Source organism: Castanea sativa, chromosome 2, assembly GCF_040712315.1.
Source record: "Castanea sativa cultivar Marrone di Chiusa Pesio chromosome 2, ASM4071231v1".
Classification (NCBI taxonomy): domain Eukaryota; kingdom Viridiplantae; phylum Streptophyta; class Magnoliopsida; order Fagales; family Fagaceae; genus Castanea; species Castanea sativa.
In genome coordinates, this window is record NC_134014.1 from 29586628 (window position 1) to 29605798 (window position 19171).

General features: G+C 38.0%; 3 protein-coding genes across 3 annotated transcripts; 2 read left to right on the forward strand and 1 right to left on the reverse strand.

Annotated features, from left to right (window-relative positions):
- The first annotated feature begins 9583 nt into the window (after positions 1-9583).
- LOC142626132 (uncharacterized) lies at positions 9584-11498 on the forward strand. Its single transcript, XM_075799919.1, has 3 exons — positions 9584-9871; positions 11131-11304; positions 11420-11498. Exons 1-3 carry the CDS (start codon positions 9599-9601, stop codon positions 11462-11464), a joined length of 492 nt encoding a protein of 163 aa, XP_075656034.1. The 5' UTR covers positions 9584-9598; the 3' UTR covers positions 11465-11498.
- Positions 11499-12131: 633 nt separating this feature from the next.
- LOC142625174 (uncharacterized) lies at positions 12132-13857 on the forward strand. Its single transcript, XM_075798869.1, has 3 exons — positions 12132-12218; positions 12292-12338; positions 13152-13857. Exons 1-3 carry the CDS (start codon positions 12132-12134, stop codon positions 13594-13596), a joined length of 579 nt encoding a protein of 192 aa, XP_075654984.1. The 3' UTR covers positions 13597-13857.
- Positions 13858-16524: 2667 nt separating this feature from the next.
- On the reverse strand, positions 16525-18188 carry LOC142625175 (uncharacterized). Its single transcript, XM_075798870.1, has 3 exons — positions 18066-18188; positions 17148-17432; positions 16525-17097 (listed from the first exon to the last, which is right to left on the reverse strand). Exons 1-3 carry the CDS (start codon positions 18186-18188, stop codon positions 16525-16527), a joined length of 981 nt encoding a protein of 326 aa, XP_075654985.1.
- Between the last annotated feature and the right edge of the window lie 983 nt (positions 18189-19171).

The window sequence follows — 19171 nt, forward strand, 5'->3', positions numbered from 1 at the left end:
TTGTTTTCCTTGAGGGCACAAATTGTTAATACGCACTTCACCTCCACTTTACTGGCAAAAGTCAACCCTTTGCACAAATTCATCCCCTCTCTCCAAGTAGACACAAATGACATCTCAATATGCGAAGGATCAACCATATTTTCCCAAGTATTTGCAGAGAATGACAACGCAGGAGGTGCGTAGGCAGGGATTGTGTTTGTAATGTTTTGGACACTAATAACATTGTCTGCATCAGGTTCACCACCGTCCAATGTCTCATCGTCATCAATGTCCCTCTCAAAGTCCTCAAAGTCCCGAAAGTCCCCTCTGTCAATCATGTCTTCATAGTCATCTTTATCGGCAAAATCTTCACCGTTAATGGCAAGATTCTCATCAACATAGTCGTCATCATCATCGTCATCATCATTGTTAACGACAGTAGTCTCATCAACATAGTCGTCATCGTCATCATCATCGTCATCATCATTGTTAACGGCAGTAGTCTCATCAACATAGTCGTCATCGTCGTCATCATCATCATCATCATCACCATCAGCATGAACATTATCATCCTCTACATGTGTAGAATACTCATATTGAGCATCCGGAATCGCAACTTGTAAGCTTGTGGTTGTTTGTTGGATATCCTCTTGCCATACTGCACGCGGCTCCAACTGTATGTACAACTCAATGTTACTTACTTCAGCTATACTCTCCAACTTGTCAAACATGATCTTTACATGTTTGTCTTTTTCTATTACCATATACTTGTAATTAATCCGGTGCTTCATGATTTCATTTGGCATACGATAAGTAATTTGCATGTTGTACGCATCAGGATTCTTACACAACTCTTCCATGACAAACATCTTCAATTCTTCAATGGTCTTCAACCTACAATCAATTTGGGTATAATAGGTCTTCATACCCGGCCCCTCAAATGGCAATCCCTTGTTCACATTGGGATTCTTAAGCGGACCACTGTGGTATATGATTATAACAATATCAGGCATTGTGAACCTGTTCAAGTCAAGTACTATGTTAGTTAAATCACATAGTTGTAAAGTGGGGGAAAAAAGTAATGCAATCTTAAGGCTAAACATATTCAAGCCCGATTATAGAGTGCCCCATTGCCCATTAATATCTAAAGGCCAAGACGTAAACCTTCTAATCCTAGTGGATGGAGAGATGAAATTATCTATTACTCCATTGTGTGGTGACCTATAATGCCTAAAAGGGTTCTGATTACATACCCATTCATTACATTCATTCATTACCCATTTCATACCCAAACCAATGATAAATAAAGTCAAAAAAACTTGTAAGATCATGATAAAAATAAAAGCCTAGAAATGATGAATAAAATTTTGATAATTACATACCCATTCATTACATCCATTCATTACATTCATTCACTACCCATTTCATACCCAAACCAATGATAAATAAAGTCAAAAAAACTTGTAAGATCATGATAAAAATAAAAGCCTAGAAATGATGAATAAAATTTTGATAACAAAAACTATGCAAATAAATACTCAAACAATTAACACTAACAAAACAAAATAAATTAACTATCTAACAAATAAATGGTAAAACTCTTTAACCCACACCCATGGACAACATACCCAACTACAATGACAATCAAATTATGCAAACCCTTACCTAAGATATGAATTTGCTGAGAGGGAAGAGCAATGAGAGTGGACAATGTGGTTTTGTGAGAGTGAGAGGTAATGTGGTGTGAGAGAGTTAGTGAGGGTGAGTGAGAGTTAGTAAGGGTGAGTGAGAGAGTTAGTGAGGCTGAGAGGAGCTCTGTTTTTAGGTTTTTTCTCTGTGAGTGTTAATGTGAAAGAGAGTCTCTGTGAGTTCACATGCCACGGGCTGTGTTTTAATATATTGTCCAGTGGAACTCGAGTCTATAAGACTCGAGTTCCATGCGTAGGATAAGATTTATAAAAAATATGAATTAGTTGAACTCGAGTTTTATAGGCTCGATTTTTATGTTGTTGAAAACGAGTTTTTAAGAGTCGAGATCCAGGTGGCATTTTGTCCAACTCAGCGAGCGCAAAGCGAGCATAAAGCGAGTTTCTGAGACTCGAGTTTTTATGTATATCTCGAGTTTCAAAAACTCGAGTTGTTAGTTTCCTTTATACTTTCAAACAATGCCTAACTTACTATATTGATGCCATCCACACAGCTAATCTGCACATTCCCCCCAAGTACAAGTGTTCATCAAAAACATGTACAAGTCCAAGTTTAAAGTTTAGACATGGTTTTTTTTTTCTTTTTTTCTTTTCAATATTCTGATTTTTGAAAATTATATTATTAAAAATCTTCTTTTGCAACTTATTTTAATAGCCTTTTTCCAAACTCAGATTTTTTCAAAATTGAGTTCAAAAGTATAACTCAATTTCGCTAAAGTTAAGTTCTATGCAATTCAGTGATATATGGTAAGTGGGGAACTCAATTTTCTTAAACTCCAGTTCCACTAAATTGTATAGAACTTGATTTTAGAGAAAATTGAGTTTCACGTTGGAACTTGGGCCAAAATGGGCCATTAGCCATAATTGCTCAAGAATATAGTTAGTAGATACTGTTTCGGAAGTATATATAATATTAACATCTCGACTCTCAGAGAGTCGATTTTGAACCTATAAATCGAGTCTCTGAGACTCGATTTCCATGTTTTGATCAGATCTGATGTGGCTCTTTTCCACGTGGCGGCCACCTGGAAATCGAGTCTTTAAGACTCGATTTATAGATCGACTCTTAAATACTCGATTTGTATGTGACTTGTACAACACATGGAAGCTAGCTGATCTGATCTGTGGATCCACCTGGAAACCGAGTCTCTGAGACTTGATTTCTAAAAGGGTTTTATCAAAACTAAACCAAGCCTAATGCCTCTCTCACTCTCGCACAGAACTCTCAGTCTCCACTCTCTGTCACTCTCCCTCTCACGCCTCTCTCCACTCTGTCACTCACCCTCTCCCTCTCACTCTCCCTCTCACGCCTCTCTCACACCGTCTCCACCTTCTCACGCTCGCGCCTCTCCACCTTCACACACCCTCTCACACTCGCGCCTCTCCACCCTCTCACGCTCATGCCTCTCTCACTCGGCCTCTCCACTCTCACTCACTCACTCAGTCTCCACTCTCAAGCACCCTCTCCACTCTCACTCAGTTCTCTCAGGTATGATTTTCTTAATTGTGTGATTTTTTCATGTGGGTTTGTGGTTTTTGTTCCAAAATTATGCTTGATTTGATTGTTTTGTGTGGTACTTTGTTTGGTTCCCAAGAAAATGCGAGAAATTTTTTTTATTTGTTAATTTAACATGAGGAATTTTCTATTTGTTAATTTTTCATTTGGTACTCTGATTGATTTGATTGTGCTGAGATTGTCGTGTTTGAGAAAATTTAACATGAGGAAACTAAAAGGCCTGAGGAATGAGAAACTTTGCCACTCATTGAATCCAAATCAATCTGAGGTATCCAAGTATGTAATAAGTTAATAACAGTAACAAATAGAAAGAGAAATAAATTTGCCTGTTAATTGGATTAGATCTTACATTAAAACAGGTTTGAACATGCAAATTGTATCACATATCAGTGTGAGATTTTGGCAGTCTACTCATATGGTTGGATTTGTAGACAGTTATGTGTGCGTTTGATTATTTGGGTTGTGGACCTATCTAATTTAAGTATTTATGAATATTGAACGAAAAACAAATTCTATTTGCCTATGCACATGCTTAGTAAGAAATCAGAACGCACAAAGGTTTACACATTTTTTTTGAGCTTATTCAAGATCAAATATTTGTTAGAGTAAATTGATGCATTTTAAAATGTGTTACATGCACAAAAACTGCATGAAGTTCATTGTGCCAATCTTGCATTTTAAAATGTGTTACAGGCACAAAATTCATTCAAAGAAAGAATTAAATACTAACCTTGCAATTTTTCTATCTGGCTTGCATCACATGCTGCCGGATCCTGCTTATAATTATTCCAGTGTCCATGAGGAAAAAAGAAGAAGATTGTTTTTGTTTTTGTTTTCAATAATGTCTATTACGTGCTAATTGCTTATCATTCTTATGCAGTATGGCTGCTGCAAATGCTGGACAGATTGACCATGCATAGCCTGGCCCCATTGACCAGTCGGTGTTGACGTTGCAGGCCAACCATCGGTCAGAAGCTATTTGGAATGGGCAGGTAAAACACAACACTAAAGATTTAACGAATGTACACGCATTTAATTCATACAATGTACACGCATTTGCTGTCATATATTAATCCATGGTTTTGTTCTGTGCAGGATCCAGGATCCCTTAAATGCTGTGTCCGTAGTGAAGAGTTCTCCGATCGAGAGCTAATGGTGGATGACCGAGTCGTTGACATCATTAAGGCACTTGGTTTGGAGGGACTCCTCAGGACCCCGGGTAGAGAGATTGACCACGGCCTTAGTGGAGCGATGGCGGCAGGAGACTCACACCTTCCACATGCCACATGGTGAGGTCACCATCACATTGCAAGATGTGGAGGTTCTTCTCGGGCTTCTTGTTGACGGCGAGGCCATTACAAGGGGCACGCAGAAAGAATGGGAGAATGTGTGTGACGAATTTCTTGGCTTCCGACCTGTAAATAATTAGAGAAAGGAACTTCATGGCCAGAGGATTCTCATCCAACGGCTTTTGGAAGTTGTTGCCAATCCATTGCCGCCTAATGCCACAGAGGATCAGTTGCATAAGTACGCACGATGCTACATCCTAGCGCTACTAGGGGACACAATCTTCATGGACAAATTCGGCGATAGGGTGCATCTAATGTGGGTGCAGCAGTTGGAAGACCTTCGTAACCCACGAAGGTACAGTTGGAGAAGTGTTTGCCTTGCATGGTTGTACCGAGAGTTATGCAGGGCAAGCGATAAGAAAGCTAATCAGATTGGTGGGTGTTTGTTGTTGGTCCAGTATTGGGCATGGGCCAAGTTCCCATATTTGTGCCCGACAGTTGAACATGGCCCGCCAGTGGGTGCTTATGGTCCTCTAGTGCGTGGTCTACTGTCCCTGAAGTAAGTCTCTACCTCATACATGTCATGTAACTTCAATTTATTTATTTTAAAAGCTTCTAGGAATTATTTAAGTCAATATTAAACAATTTTAAACAGAGGTTATACACTCTAATTTTATGTCAAATTTCCTAAATTATATGATTCGGTTAATATATATGCTACTTATTCTAAATTTTTTGTTTTTTATTTTTTATTTTATAAGTATATAAAAGCTGCTTAGTTAACCAAGCTTTAGTTGACTAGATTAACTATCTTATTAGAAAACATACTCTAAATGTAGCATAACAAAGTATGTTTGTAATGATAAAAAAAAAAAAAGCTAGTGGGTGGGCTAAGGTTATAAATACTTGACCATCCATAGAGAGTTTATATGCAAATTGTGAATACAACTTCATTACATTAACTTGACCATCCATAGATTGATTACATTATAGTCATATGATTTTCTTAGTGGGAAAGTTGTACAAAGTTAATGATCCCTTGTTCTGGATTGCAGGTGGTTGTGGGTCCCAAACAAGAAAAACAGGCCCGCCCACATCTTCCTGGACAGGTATCGCAAGCAAATAGCTTCAATGTTGCCAGACCAGGTATGAAAATGCCTTATTTAACATGTTTAGGAACAAGATATAGGTTTGGTGAACTTTGACATATAAACATTGTTGCCTAATGTGTTGCGTACTTTTTTTTGGCTGTTGTAGGTGGTGTGGCAGCCGTATGAAGCTGAATTCGAGGACCTTCCGCCGTGGTGCGTTGCAGGGAGGGCCGCGTGGACCGCAACGGTGCCACTTGTATGTTTCCACCTAGTAGAGAAACATACACCGGATCGTGTCGTTCGTCAATTCGGGATGATCCAAGAAATTCCCCGTAAAGTTGACACCGATACAGTGCTTCATGCCATTGATTTAAGGAGGAAGGTTGGTGTTGATTGGATGCGGAAACATGCTGCGCATATTACGGAGTGAGGTAATCGCCTTCAACGGCGTTGTGAAGCAGTGCTTGGTGATATGCCTCCACAACACGAGTACTTCGATTGGTACAAAAGGGTAACTCGGAGGTTCATCAATGTCCTCGGTGCTAGATTGATTATAATGGTAACTTTTCCATCTGTTTTACATCTTACCGTACTTCTTAGCATGAAACCATTGTCTAGAGAACGTGATATATGTGGTTTAATGTCTTCTCAGCATCAAACCTCCCTTTTAAAGCTGTTGTAAGCTTAAGATTCCTTATAAAGAACTTTGTTGATTTAAAAAACTAATTTGAGATGCTCTAAGGTCATCTTTTCTAACCACTATTAGAGTTATGGTATACATTCTTATGTCCATTTTTATTATTTATAAATTTCTGTTCATTTGAATTTTTAATTAGCATTTTGTCTACTCTATGCGCTAGCTACATCTTTAATAGAAAAAATAATTTAAATTTAGTCAAAGGTAACACTTGGTCTCCCTATAATTTGCAATTATTACTAGCAGAACCAATTCAAAACTAACGTTTATTTTATTATCGATTGCCATTGTTGAATTGGTATTGCATTACTAATATACCTGGTTTTTTCATGTTAGATTGAAGGATACGCCCGTTTGTTGAGGCGTCACCCAGTGGGCACGAAGGACCACAAGGACATTACTGATGTGTTGAAGGCAATGCAGGAGATTGGCCGTGTACAACCTCCTATCCCTAAGGCCCTGAATGAGGAGGCAGCTACTCCTGCGGCAGCGCCTACTCAGAGCCCAAGTACTTCTGAGAGGCCAAGCACGAGCAGAGCTCCTACTGGACGCGGCTCTCGTCCGCCTGTTACTACCCAGAGAGTTGTCCCTACCCCCGATCCTCACCCATCCACACCACATCCATCCCCTAGCCCCACCATCCCTTCGCCCATCCCACATCCATCCCCTAGCCCCACCATCCCTTCACCCATCCCACATGCATCCCTTAGCCCCACCACCATCCCTTCACCCACCCCACATCCATGTCTTAGGTCTGACATCTGTCCACCCACCCCACGGTCATTTCCTGAGGTGTCACCCATTCCATCCTTTGACCTGGGTCTTGATCCAACCCTTCCTGACATGCACATGCAGCCACCTTCCCACAGTACGTCCACTGGCCCTTCTTCACCCATCCCACATCCATCCCCTAGCCCCACCATCCCTTCACCCATACCACATCCATCCCTTAGCCCCACCACCATCCCTTCACCCACCCCACTTCCATGTCCTGGGTCTGACATCTGTCCACCCACCTCACGGTCATTTTCTGAGCTGTCACCTATTCCATCCTTCGATCTGGATCTTGATCCAACCCCTCCTGACATGCACACGCAGCCACCCTCCCACAGTATGTCCACTGGCCCTTCTTTGGGTATCGACCCACCCCATGTTCAGGCTGAGCAGGCTGTTGGGTTACCTGTAGAGCCAGCAGGTCGGCCGAAACGCATATCAAAAGCACCTACTTGTGGGACAGGGGGGCATAAACATGGACACAATGCTGGGCTCGAGGCATCTGACGAAGGACATGCAAGACCTCCTCCTCATTATACGAGATGGCGTAAGGTTCAAAAAAGGTAATTAGACGGTGAGTATTGGTGAACTTATATGCTATTATAACTAATCATCTTTATACTACTTTCTGGTGTTATTCAACAAAGATTTTGGGACATCTAAATGGAAATGGATGCCTATTAAACTGTACAGAAATATTCTATATCTAGATGATTCCCTGCAATTGTGATGATTTTTATTGTCCTCTTTTTCATGAAATCTTCCTGAAGTTCAATCATAACTAGAATTACATGAAATCTTACTTAGGTTAAATCCATGCCTCAAACACTTTGATTTCAATTGTTTTTAGATCTCATCCTTGATTGAAAAGTGCTAAGTGCTAACAAAAATTAAGGCTGCTTAAGCCACTGACTAGACAGTTGTAGAACTGTGTAAAAGTATTTAAACTACTTTTTGTTGTCATTCAACAAAGATTTTGGGACATTTAAATGGAAATGGATGCCTATTAAACTGTATAGAAATATTCTATATCTGGATGATTCCCTGCAATTGTGGTGATTTTTATTGTCCTCTTTTTCATTAAATCTTCTTGAAGTTCAATCATAACTAGTATTACATAAAATCTTACTGAGATTAAATCCATGTCTCAAATACTCTGTTTTTGATAGTTTTTAGATCTCATCATTGATTGAAAAGTGATAACAAAAATTAAGGCTGCTTAAGCCAGTGACTAGACAGTTGTAGAACGATGCTGCAGACTGAAAACTGTGTATCCATTCATCTTACAAGTTGTCAGCCATTTAAGACTCCATGTCATACTGATCTGCGATAATCATTATTGTAAAAAAAGTATCAATGAAAAAAATTACACTCATCCACTATATCATTTTCATAATTCAAATTGATGCTATAGGACTGATACATTTACCCATTTGTCTATTACAGCCATCTATGCAGGAAAAAACCCACTATATCATTTTCATAAGTCAAATTGATGCTATAGGACTGATTCATTTAGCCATTTGTCTATTACAGCCATCTATGCAGGAAAAAACATCTTTGCTGATGATCCTATATATTGAAATGAGAAACTCTTGAGAGAAGATTTAAAAGAAATTTTTTTGTTATTTATTCATTTCATAAGAGTAATTTTTTTCTCTCCCTTAGGTAGTTTCTTGCCCATGTGCACTGGGACTTGCCACACCCACAGCAATTCTAGTTGGCACCTCTCTTGGTACATAATCTAACTTGTTTGCTATATTCAGTTGGTTTTTTTTTTTTTTTTCTCTCTTTTTGGATAAGTTATATTATATGCAGTTGGATGTTTTATAATGCAGACACACAAGTTCTAAAACAAGTATGCATGAGATCTTACTGCTCATATGAAACTTTACCCCCTGTAATCAACTTTCTTTTTTCCTGATATCTATTATTGTTGCAAATATGAGATGATTGAGAGTATCAAGGACATACAATGAGCAACTGTCATAACAAATGCTGAAATGAGTAACTTCTAGTTCTGACTGCAAATAAGTGAAAAACATATAATGGAGACTTTTGCATGTCAATATATATATAAAGGATACTTTTCCATGTTGACTCAACACCTTTGGTTGAATTGCAGAATGATTCTGTGGATTTAGATTTATATGATGTAAATGATGGTAATGATCAATCATGTGGCAATACTGAGAATGAGGAAGTGATTTTAATTGGGACGACTCGCGAAAACAGTGCCAAAGTGGGGTTGAATGAGATGGTCCATGTCACCTCAAGTGCTTTGTTGGATGATGGAAACGATGGCCAGAAACAATGTTGTGAAAATACTGAAAGTGATGAACTGATTACTTGGGGAGCTTGGAAAGAAAATAATATCAAAGTTGGGTCAGAGCAGACCCACCCTGGCATGACAACTGCTTTGATAAATGAAAAAGATGGTGTCAGAGGTTTTTGACATTCCTGTGGCTAATGACTTGGATATGGTTATTTGTCTAAAAAGTGATGAAGAAGAATCATGTTTAGATAGCACTAAGGTGAGGTTGCCTATGGCTCAGCTCTTTACTTCATCTGTTGAAGAACATGCATCAGTTTCTTCAGAATATGTTCAGTCAGAATTTGGTTCTGAACCTTCTGTTACTGAGTGCCAGACACAAGCGTCCAGTCGTTCTGCTGATGTTACTTCCAAGCAAGACTATTTTGTTGGTGAACTGAGTGATATTGAGGATGAGCCAACAACTGGCACTGTAGTTACCCGATCTGGCCAAGTATGTAATCTTGATCTTCTTGAAGAGATCATTGAAGATGCCAAAAATAACAAGGTACTACTATTAGATTTACTACTTCTAAGCTTTTGAAGTTTAAACAAGGACCAACGCCTTTGAATTAACTGGAATTTCAGCTGTATTGTTTGTCAATAGCATCTTGTTGTATCTAATTCTTGTTAAAATTGATTCACTAAATGGTAGCTTGTTAATGATGCTTCCTAATACGTTTTTTCATGCTCAGTTGCATGTTTTTCACGTGAAGCTTGCCACTTAGCACTTGTATTGATTAATCTGTTTTTCATATATGATGTTTACTCTTTTCAGTTTTGTGATATCATTCATAGCCTTGATGCCTTTGTGCATAAGTAGTTGGAGAGTCCTGTGAATTTTCTTTCTCCCAATAGGGCAGATGATCATTGTGCCCTGCATATGTTTATGTTCCAATCAGTCTTTTTGTCTAGTTGAATTCAAATTCTTTGAGATGATGAGAATACATAATGTTGTAGCGCCTTGCCTTTTGGTATATGTATGCAAACCTTAAGTGATGCAAATTGTAAACTGGATTATGGCTCATTTATCCTTTGGTACTTCGAGAATTGAGGAAAGGTCTTTAGTTAGAGATACAGACACAGGTTATATGATAAAGAAAATAAAAGATAGAAAGGAAGGCGACATGAATATATATATTTAGGTAGAGTTTCTCCTCTATGTCTTCAACTTTAGGGGGTTATCTTTTAGTCGTCGGATAAAATTTTGTGTACAATTGTTTTATTCACTTTGATGATTTCTCCACAACAAAATGAGAGATACTATTTTTTTCTCCATTTGATGGGTCTGGATTATTTTATTTTTTTTGGAAGGGGGGGTTAAATTTAGGAGAAATGGTATTGCAATATGAAATCAGAATGATGAATATGGAATTATGCATAATGATTGATGACTTGCGTCTGCTTTTGACAAAGTTAATGCTTCTTGTTTGTGATCATTCGTAATGTTTAAAACAGTCATGGTTTTGGGTTTAATTTAGGAGAAATGGTATCGCAGTAGGAAATCAGAATGATGAATATGGAATTATGCATAATGTGACTAATGACTTGCGTCTGCTTTTGACAAAGTTAATGCTTCTTGTTTGTGATCTTTCATCATGTTTAAAAAAGTCACGGTTTTGAGTGGTTTTATGCTTGACAGAGGCTCACTGCATTCCATAATTAGCTCTATTAACCGCATGCAGATTTTTTTTATTAAAATTTAAATTTTCTTGCCTTTTCCCCCTTGTATGTTTGAAGGTTACTAATGACTTATCAATGGTGCAGAAAACCTTGTTTTCAGCTATGGAGAGAGTTATCAACATGATGAGAGAAGTGGAACTTCAGGAGAAAGCTGCCGAAGAAGCCAAACAGGAAGCTTCTAGAGGAGGACTGAATATTCTGGTCGAGGTGGAGGATCTGAAACAGACGTTGGTGCATGCAAAGGAAGCAAATAACATGGTTGTAAAATACCCAATGAATACTCTATTTAGATCCACTAAATTTTATTTTATTTACAAATCAGTTTTTTAGTTTATGAGGATAAGAGCTGAGCCCTATGTCTTAACCTTTGTAGCATGCGGGAGAAGTGTATGGAGAGAAGTCAATTCGACTGAAGTGAGGGAACTTCAATCTCGCGTACTCAGCTTGGCTGATGAAAGGGACAAATCCCTTGCAATTCTCAATGAGGTATTTAACATTTTGTTACATCGTAAGCTGGAGGCTTTTGCAATGCGTGCTTTAAACTACAAATATTCTGCAATCAACAACTTGTTTTGCAATTAATTTTCCTACTAATTTGTTAGGCTTTCATTTGGATGGTGGGGAACATTGTAAGTTTATCTCGAATAAGGGCATCAATTGTAGGATTTCGAAGTTTTTGGTGTACATTGTAAATGGCACCATAGTACTACAGTTTACACTTTACAGTAGATTGTTGTAACTTGTAATAAACCTATAACTAAATACAGTGGCATTCGTATTAATCCACTTTGCTAGAGGTTTCTTCTTAAAATCAGCAATGGCCAAGAAATGCAAGAAAATGTTATTTTGGTTTGCACCCTTAACTTAAACTCTGCATAATTGAATTTTGGTTTAAGCTCTTTAGACAAAGGTTCCTAATAAAAAAAATGTATAGATGCTGTCAACAACATTTTTCTTTGATGATGATATATATGAAGTTGCAAATAGGGTGTAATCAACATTTGAATATTTTTTTAATTTGGATTCATTATTACTCCCTTCAGATGCACCCAAGCATAGAAGCACGATTATCTATCGCAGAAGAGATGAGGAAAGCAGTTGAGCAGGAAAGGCTAGATAAAGAAAAATCTGCACGAAAAGCTCTTGCTGAACAAAATGCTATAATGGAGAAGGTGCTTCAGGAGTCGAAGCTACTAAAAGAGGAGGCAGAGGAGAATGACCTAATCAAATTTGTGCTTATTGCAGCTGCGGGAGTTTCTAATAGACCGTGGTCACATTGTTGATATGTTGCAGTAAGTTTCTTTGTTTCTTTTAAATGAAGTTTTGATTGGTACTTCACTGTTAAGACAAATAATGGAGGTCCTCCACTGTCTTTTAAAGTGATTGATGTGCTAACCTTTTGAAACATTGATACCCTCTCCCTCCTCCAAACTCCCAATGCTGCATGTGTGCGTGCACACAAACACACAACACAACTGTTATAGTTAAGCATTCATGGTTTTGCTTGTGAATTTTTAAAAAAAAGTCAAAACCAATAGAAACTTTATCAGTTGTCCAAATTTACTACTGTATAACATGACTAATGCCCCTTAGTTCTTGGCAAAGTTTGGTCAAAGAAATTAAATCAACATTCTTTAAAAATAAATTGTGTTTTCTTTGCTTCTCTGTTTTTACTTATCAAAAAAAAATTTAGTGTTTTTTTTTTTAAATCATTTTGCATCTCACTCAACAACCACCACCAAGCCTTAGACGCAAATATTTGGGGATCCTGAACACTGAACAGACTAGTTAGGATGGTCACATGCCCTCTTTTCCACTATTCTATTCTATTTGAATTCATTTTGCATGTGATCATGTATATATATTCTGGCCATAAACTTTTTTCCCCCAAATGTTTTTGAACTTTATTTAAATTTGGTATCTGCTTAGGTAAACCCTACATAAAAAATTTATAAAAAATAAAAAAGGTAGAAGTTATTTTGTAGTTTATTTTTCCAGGTTCTGATCTGTTGCTACATGTATACATAAGTATGTATGTCATTGTTTTTGTTGACCTTGGAAGGATTCAGGTAATGAAGTGTTCTTGTCATTTTATCATTGTGCAGAGGAGAAATTTCTGTTATTTGTCAGGATGTGAGTCTACTGAAAGAGAAGTTTGACGACCGTGTTCCATTAAGCAAATCTGTTTCCTCAAGCCAGACTAGTTGCATCTTAGCTGCTTCTGGCATATCTGCGAAAAGCATGGTATCTGGTCTGGTTCCTGAGGGCACTTTAGCTTCTTCGGGCTCATCTGTTAAAAGCATGGCATCTGATATGGTTTCTGAGCACAGTTTAGCTTCTTCAGGCTCATCCCTTAAAAGTGAGGCACCTGTTTTGGTTACTGAGCAAGGGAAGTCATCTGAGACGCCAAAGAGGACAAGCCCAACAGCCTCTGTTGACAGTCTATCACCAAGAAGTAGACCTGAAGAGGAAAGAACCAAAGCTGATCACCAATCACTTTTGGATGATGGGTGGGATTTTTTTGACAAAGATGCAGAATTTGACATCTGAGGTGCATATATTATGAATATGGCAGAATAAAATTCACAGGAGTCCTTTTTATGAGTCTTGTAATGGTCAGCTGTCTACCTTTTTTACATTTCATTTGCTAGTTAGGATTTTAATATTAGCACCGCAGATTCTATACAGTATGATATATGGTAAACTGGATGCTGATTATTATCTCCAGATTCTATTTTGTAAAGTGCATATCTTGAACAATAATTGGAGAATTCTATGCAGAATCTGTATACAGGGTTTTTTTTTTTTTTTTTTTAATAATATGAGCCATACATGTATGTTAAGGTCTTTAGAATTTTGTTGACACTAGGAATTGATTGGAAACTATGCATACACTAAAGTTGTTTTGGTGGTAAGGGGTGACTGATAGCTAATGGTCCAGCAAAAAATTTAAAAAAATCTAAGCGTGTTATGATTTTTAGATTTTTCATGACCCATGTCTTGGTTTTTAAGCTTTCCTCTGTACGTGATATTTGGCTTTTTAACATATGGTCTTGGAACATCCTACAAAAGTCCCAGCTGTCGAAACCATTGTATATATTCGTCCAGCACTAGATATTATCTTCACATTCACTGTTTTGACAGTACAGTAACTCTTAGCATGTTTTGTCTCATTTGGACTAGCATTTTCTTATGGATAATTTACCTTGGTCCTGCTTCCATAGATTCCTGATCCCTGCGAAGTGAAATTACGTTTGATTGTATATTTTTAGGTTCTCAGGCCTGTTTAAGCCAGATGGGATTTATTAGACAAAGAAATTCATTTGCAGGACCAAGTTTTGATGCCAATACCCTCTCTACTTAATCATTTATTAATCTTTGAGGGAGGCATAGGGTGGGAGTTTCTTGCTTAAAACCTGATTTGGCCAAGTTGATAAGATGATTCATCCCAACTAAACAAATTGCTGAGTCTCAAAAGTGTGAGGAGCTATCTCATATATCCGGTGTTAACCTCTTATTTATGTGGGAGTTACGTAACATACACCTGTTATCTAAGGTAAATATCCATATAAAAAAGGGAAAATTCTTAGGTACTTCCGGAGTATAGTGAAATTGTGCTCCCTCCTCTCACATTTATGGTAGATCCCACCATGAATTTAATGAGCGGACTCCACCATGAATGTGAGAGGAGGGAGCACCATTCTTTGTGCTCCGGGAGTACCTAAAAATTACTCATAAAAAAGAGGAAAAAAAAAAGTTTCTTGCATGAGTCAAAGGCTTTACTTATGACATTAAAAATTAGTCAAATTTGTGTAGGAACCTTATAATAATGGCAATATTTCTCTAGTCAAATTTGTAATGGTTAAACACAATTTTTTTTATACTCGTATAGTCTTATTGAAGTTAGAAGGGAACTTTTTGCCTTGCTGAAAACTTATTTGACAAGAGTGATTAAAAAAAAATGGAGCGAAAATGAAGGAGATGGGCAACAAGGGATTCTTGATGGCATTAAAACAAAGAGAAAATTTGCAACTTTTTGTGCCACAACTTTTTATACCTAGATTGAAAGTGGTGGAGAAAAAATAATAAGTCTATGTAATAGTCTAGCTATATCGAAATGTGGCAAAAGTTACGGCACAAAAGTTGTGGTTTTAAAATAACTTATTTTTATATTATTTATTTTTATATTTTTATATTATAAGAGGTGCTCTTATCATCATATTAAGACACTAATTAATTTTTGGTGGTCACAATTTAAATCTTATATCTTTATTTAAGAGATTTTACCTGCTAGGAACTCTTCTTTTTGGTTCTAGACTTCTTCTCAAAAATTAAAAAGTTACTAGTTTGGTTCATTTTATTTTGTTTTTCATATGATAATTTAAATCCTATGATTTAAGGTGGTTTGGTTTCAAAATAAATCTTACAATTTTAAAAATTCTAAACTAAACTATTTAATTCCAGAAGTCTCAAATTACCCATTGAAAGTTTAAGATAGATAGGTACAATAGGTTCAATTTCAGTGTTGTTAGTTTGAAATATAGTTCTGAAAAAAAAAAAAAAAACCAATATAACTCGAGTATTAAACACTCGATTTGCATAATGCCCAACCTACTATAAGTCGAGTCTTAGACACTCGATTTCTATTCAATACTCGAGTTCCCTAGCAGCGAGTACGCCAGACAGAAAGTTCAAAAATATTTACGGCCAACTGCCACTGGAAAAATTCTCAGTGGAAATCGAGTCTCTGAAACTCGATTTCCATTTCAGTGGCTTTTTGGTAAATAAGTACTATATAAATCGAGTCTTTAAAATTCGATTTGTACTAGTAGTATTTACGATTATGCCATCCGGTTAGAAATCGAGTTTTAGAGACTCGATTTCCACTGGGTTTTTTTTTTTAGGTTACCCCCTTCCCCTTGCAGTAGTATACCAGAACTTTTTTTTCCTTCCCTGCAGCTGTAAACCAGATCCAGAACACATCACATGGGCAGTGTATACAAACATTGAATGAAGAGTACATTGAATGCAAGAAACTGGATTAAAACAGTTACTATTCATGGGCAATATAGTTGCCCTCTTAGCTACAGACCATACAAATTTAACCACAGTATGTCCGGCATACAATCTAATTACTAGCTATCATTTCTTCAAACAAGGCCCCTCATTTCTTCTAACGAGTACAATAGATAGCTACTAGTTCAATTACAACAACATTCATCAATAAACAACATAACAATTGACTCGATACAACATAGTCTACATAGTCGCCTAACACTTGTCCATATTGATACAACATGGTCGCCTAGCACTTGTCCATATCGAAGATAACCACAACTCCCACGTACAATGCCATTCCAAAATCGAGCCTCCGCTCGCCTGAAAAACATTAAAATACGGTTGTTAGTTCCTAAATGCGAAGAACAAAAACCAATTGAAATTCTGAGCATATTATATCAAAACAGTAAAGGCACTTGCCTAGTTTGTAGCACTACCGCCTGTCGAAGCCCCACGGGAACCGCTTGTCGAAGCCCTAAGGGAATTGGGAAATCTTCTGCAATTATGCCCCTCTTCATGACACACTCCGCATCGCTGCATCGGTTGAATCTCTCTCAAGTCCGAATCTGGGTTCCGACTTTCCCGTTTTCGCCATACCCCATCCATTTCATTCCTTATTCTTGACTTCACAGGACAACCTTTGGCCCGCAACAGACTTGGGTCAGGCACCCACCGTGGTCCGCGAACGTCCATTGACAATGACTCTGACTTTGGCACCATAAATTGATGTGAATATGTGTGAATGGCATTCTCCAAACTATAACATGGGTCAATATAGCTGGTCGCATTGAGATGCAATTGCTGCAAAACTTTAATTGCATGTGAACAAGGGATCTTAATGTTTTGCCACTTTTCACAACCACATGTTCTAGCAAATACGTGCACTTCATGACTGTGGTTTCCCCCTCCACCTCTATGGTCGTTGTACGGGGTAACCACTTGATATACACCAGTTTCATGATTAAATTCCCTCACAGTGTGTCCTGAAGTTTTCTGCAGATTTGTGGTATAGATCCCCATTGCATAATCACTCCACACCTTACCTTGAGAGCAATCAGAAGTAATTTCTTTATGTCGATCATGGAAATATGCAACAAGTTTGCATCAAGTGAACTCAACCATTGCAGCATGGGCAAACCGTGGGCACCTTTAAGTACCTCATTAAAGCATTCAGAGATATTGGTTGTCATTGCCCCATAACGTCTTCCACCATCATGTAACTGGGTCCGTTTCTCTACATCCTCACTCATTAGATATGTGTGTGGCATATAGCATTCAAGATGGGGATCATCAGGGTCTACACTCCTCAGTGCATTAATCTCGACATCCTTAATAGTTTGCATTATGGACTTAAATTTAGCTTCATGAGTCGCATATCCAGCTTTCAAGGCCAATGCCTTTAGAGTCGGGTCATCAAAGTGTGTGTTGAAGTTGCTAGCAACATGTCAAAGGCAATATCGGTGATGTACCCGTAACTTTCCGTCATCACCTATAGGCCACTCTACAATGGCGCATTTGATACCTTTATGTCGATCAGAAATAATGCAAATGCCCTCGTCAGGTATCACATGCCCTATCGAATTCTTGAGACACTTTAAAAACCACCCCCAACTAGCCCCTGACTCCTTGTCCACAACAGCAAAGGCGAGAGGCAAAACCTTTTGGTTAGCATCGGTTGCCATTACAATCATCAACACCCCTCGATATTTACCATACAAATGAGTCCCATCAATACTGATCACTGGCCTGCAATATCTGAATGCAGCAATGCATGGAGCGAATGCCCAAAATACATAGCGCAGTAACGTAGTACCATCTATGGGGCTAGGTATGGTCCAATAGGTGTACTAGGTACTTGAATCCTGATCCAAGTATGCCAACAACAACTTTCGCAACCTTTGGTAAGACTCCTCCCAATCTCCAAATATCTTAGCAATTGCCTTTTGTTTTGCGTCCCATACCTTATAGTAAGAGAGCTGATGATTATACTTAGTATCTATGTGGCCCCGGAGCTCATCAATACGAGCAGTGTGATTTTGTCGCAATTTTCCCACAATTTTTGATGCAACAAAATTAGAATCCATCATTTTACCGTCTTTTCGCAGGCCAAAGGGTATACAACTGTGTGGACCCACATAAGACGTGACCATCCACAGACCATTAAATTTAGCCTTCATGAATGCCCCAACGTACCACTTGTAGTTGGTGTCAATGCATGCGGCGTACAATTTAGTTTTGGTCGACCTCCGGATTATAAAATTTCTATTATCCTTTGCTGCGTATATTATCAATGCACGCTTCACCGCCTCTTTATTTGCAAAAGTCAACCCTTTATTAAAATGCATCCCATCTTCCCAAGTAGAAACAAATGGTATCTGAAGAAGTGAAGGATCAACTATATTTTCCCAAGTATTTGCGGAGAATGACTCGACAGGAGGTGTGTAGGCAGTGGTCGTATTTGTAACATGCTGGACGCCAATATCATCGTCCGCATCACCTTCATCATGGCACTCCATATTTTCCTCTTCAAAATTGGAAGCAAGTTCATGGTCATCCACATCCTTCTCAAAGTCGCCTCGCTCAATCCTCTCTTCGTACTCATCCATATCATCGAGATTTTCATCATTATTCGCAAAATGATCTTCGTCCTCCACCCCTAAATATGTCTCTTGAGGTTGAAGTGTTTCACCAGTATTGACAGCATAATCTTGAGATGGGAATGTGTAACCTCCCATTGTAGTGCATCCATCGTCTAAGGCTGTAAATTGCAAAGATGTAATTGTTTGTTGCAACTCCTCGACATCAACTTCTGCGAGTGGCTCGGAACTTACGTACAACTTAGCAGCATTTACTTGGGGCATTTTATGGATCCTATTAAACATGACCTTTACATGTTTATCTTCTTTGATCGCCATGTACTTGTAATTTATCCGTTCATGAAGGACTTCTTGTGGGTAACGATAAATAATATTTATGTCATAACAAGTAGGGCTCAAACTCAGTTCTTTCATTATTTTCATCTTCAAATTATTCAATGTCTTCAACTTACGACGTATCATCATGTAAT

Bases quoted from the DNA above. Each gene is read 5' to 3' on its own strand.
- LOC142625174 (XM_075798869.1), top strand. From the start codon at position 12,132: ATGAGGAAAGCAGTTGAGCAGGAAAGGCTAGATAAAGAAAAATCTGCA. The intron at 12,219-12,291 runs GTGCTTCAGGAG...TGCTTATTGCAG, and splicing joins AAAATGCTATAATGGAGAAG to CTGCGGGAGTTTCTAATAGA. The intron at 12,339-13,151 runs GTAAGTTTCTTT...ATCATTGTGCAG, and splicing joins CACATTGTTGATATGTTGCA to AGGAGAAATTTCTGTTATTT.
- LOC142625175 (XM_075798870.1), bottom strand. From the start codon at position 18,188: ATGGATTCTAATTTTGTTGCATCAAAAATTGTGGGAAAATTGCGACAA. The intron at 17,433-18,065 runs GTATGGGACGCA...CAAACTATTAAG, and splicing joins ATCAGCTCTCTTACTATAAG to GATGTCGAGATTAATGCACT. The intron at 17,098-17,147 runs GTAAGGTGTGGA...ACAAATCTGCAG, and splicing joins TACTTCTGATTGCTCTCAAG to AAAACTTCAGGACACACTGT.
- LOC142626132 (XM_075799919.1), top strand. From the start codon at position 9,599: ATGGCTCAGCTCTTTACTTCATCTGTTGAAGAACATGCATCAGTTTCT. The intron at 9,872-11,130 runs GTACTACTATTA...TCAATGGTGCAG, and splicing joins AAGATGCCAAAAATAACAAG to AAAACCTTGTTTTCAGCTAT. The intron at 11,305-11,419 runs GTTGTAAAATAC...TAACCTTTGTAG, and splicing joins CAAAGGAAGCAAATAACATG to CATGCGGGAGAAGTGTATGG.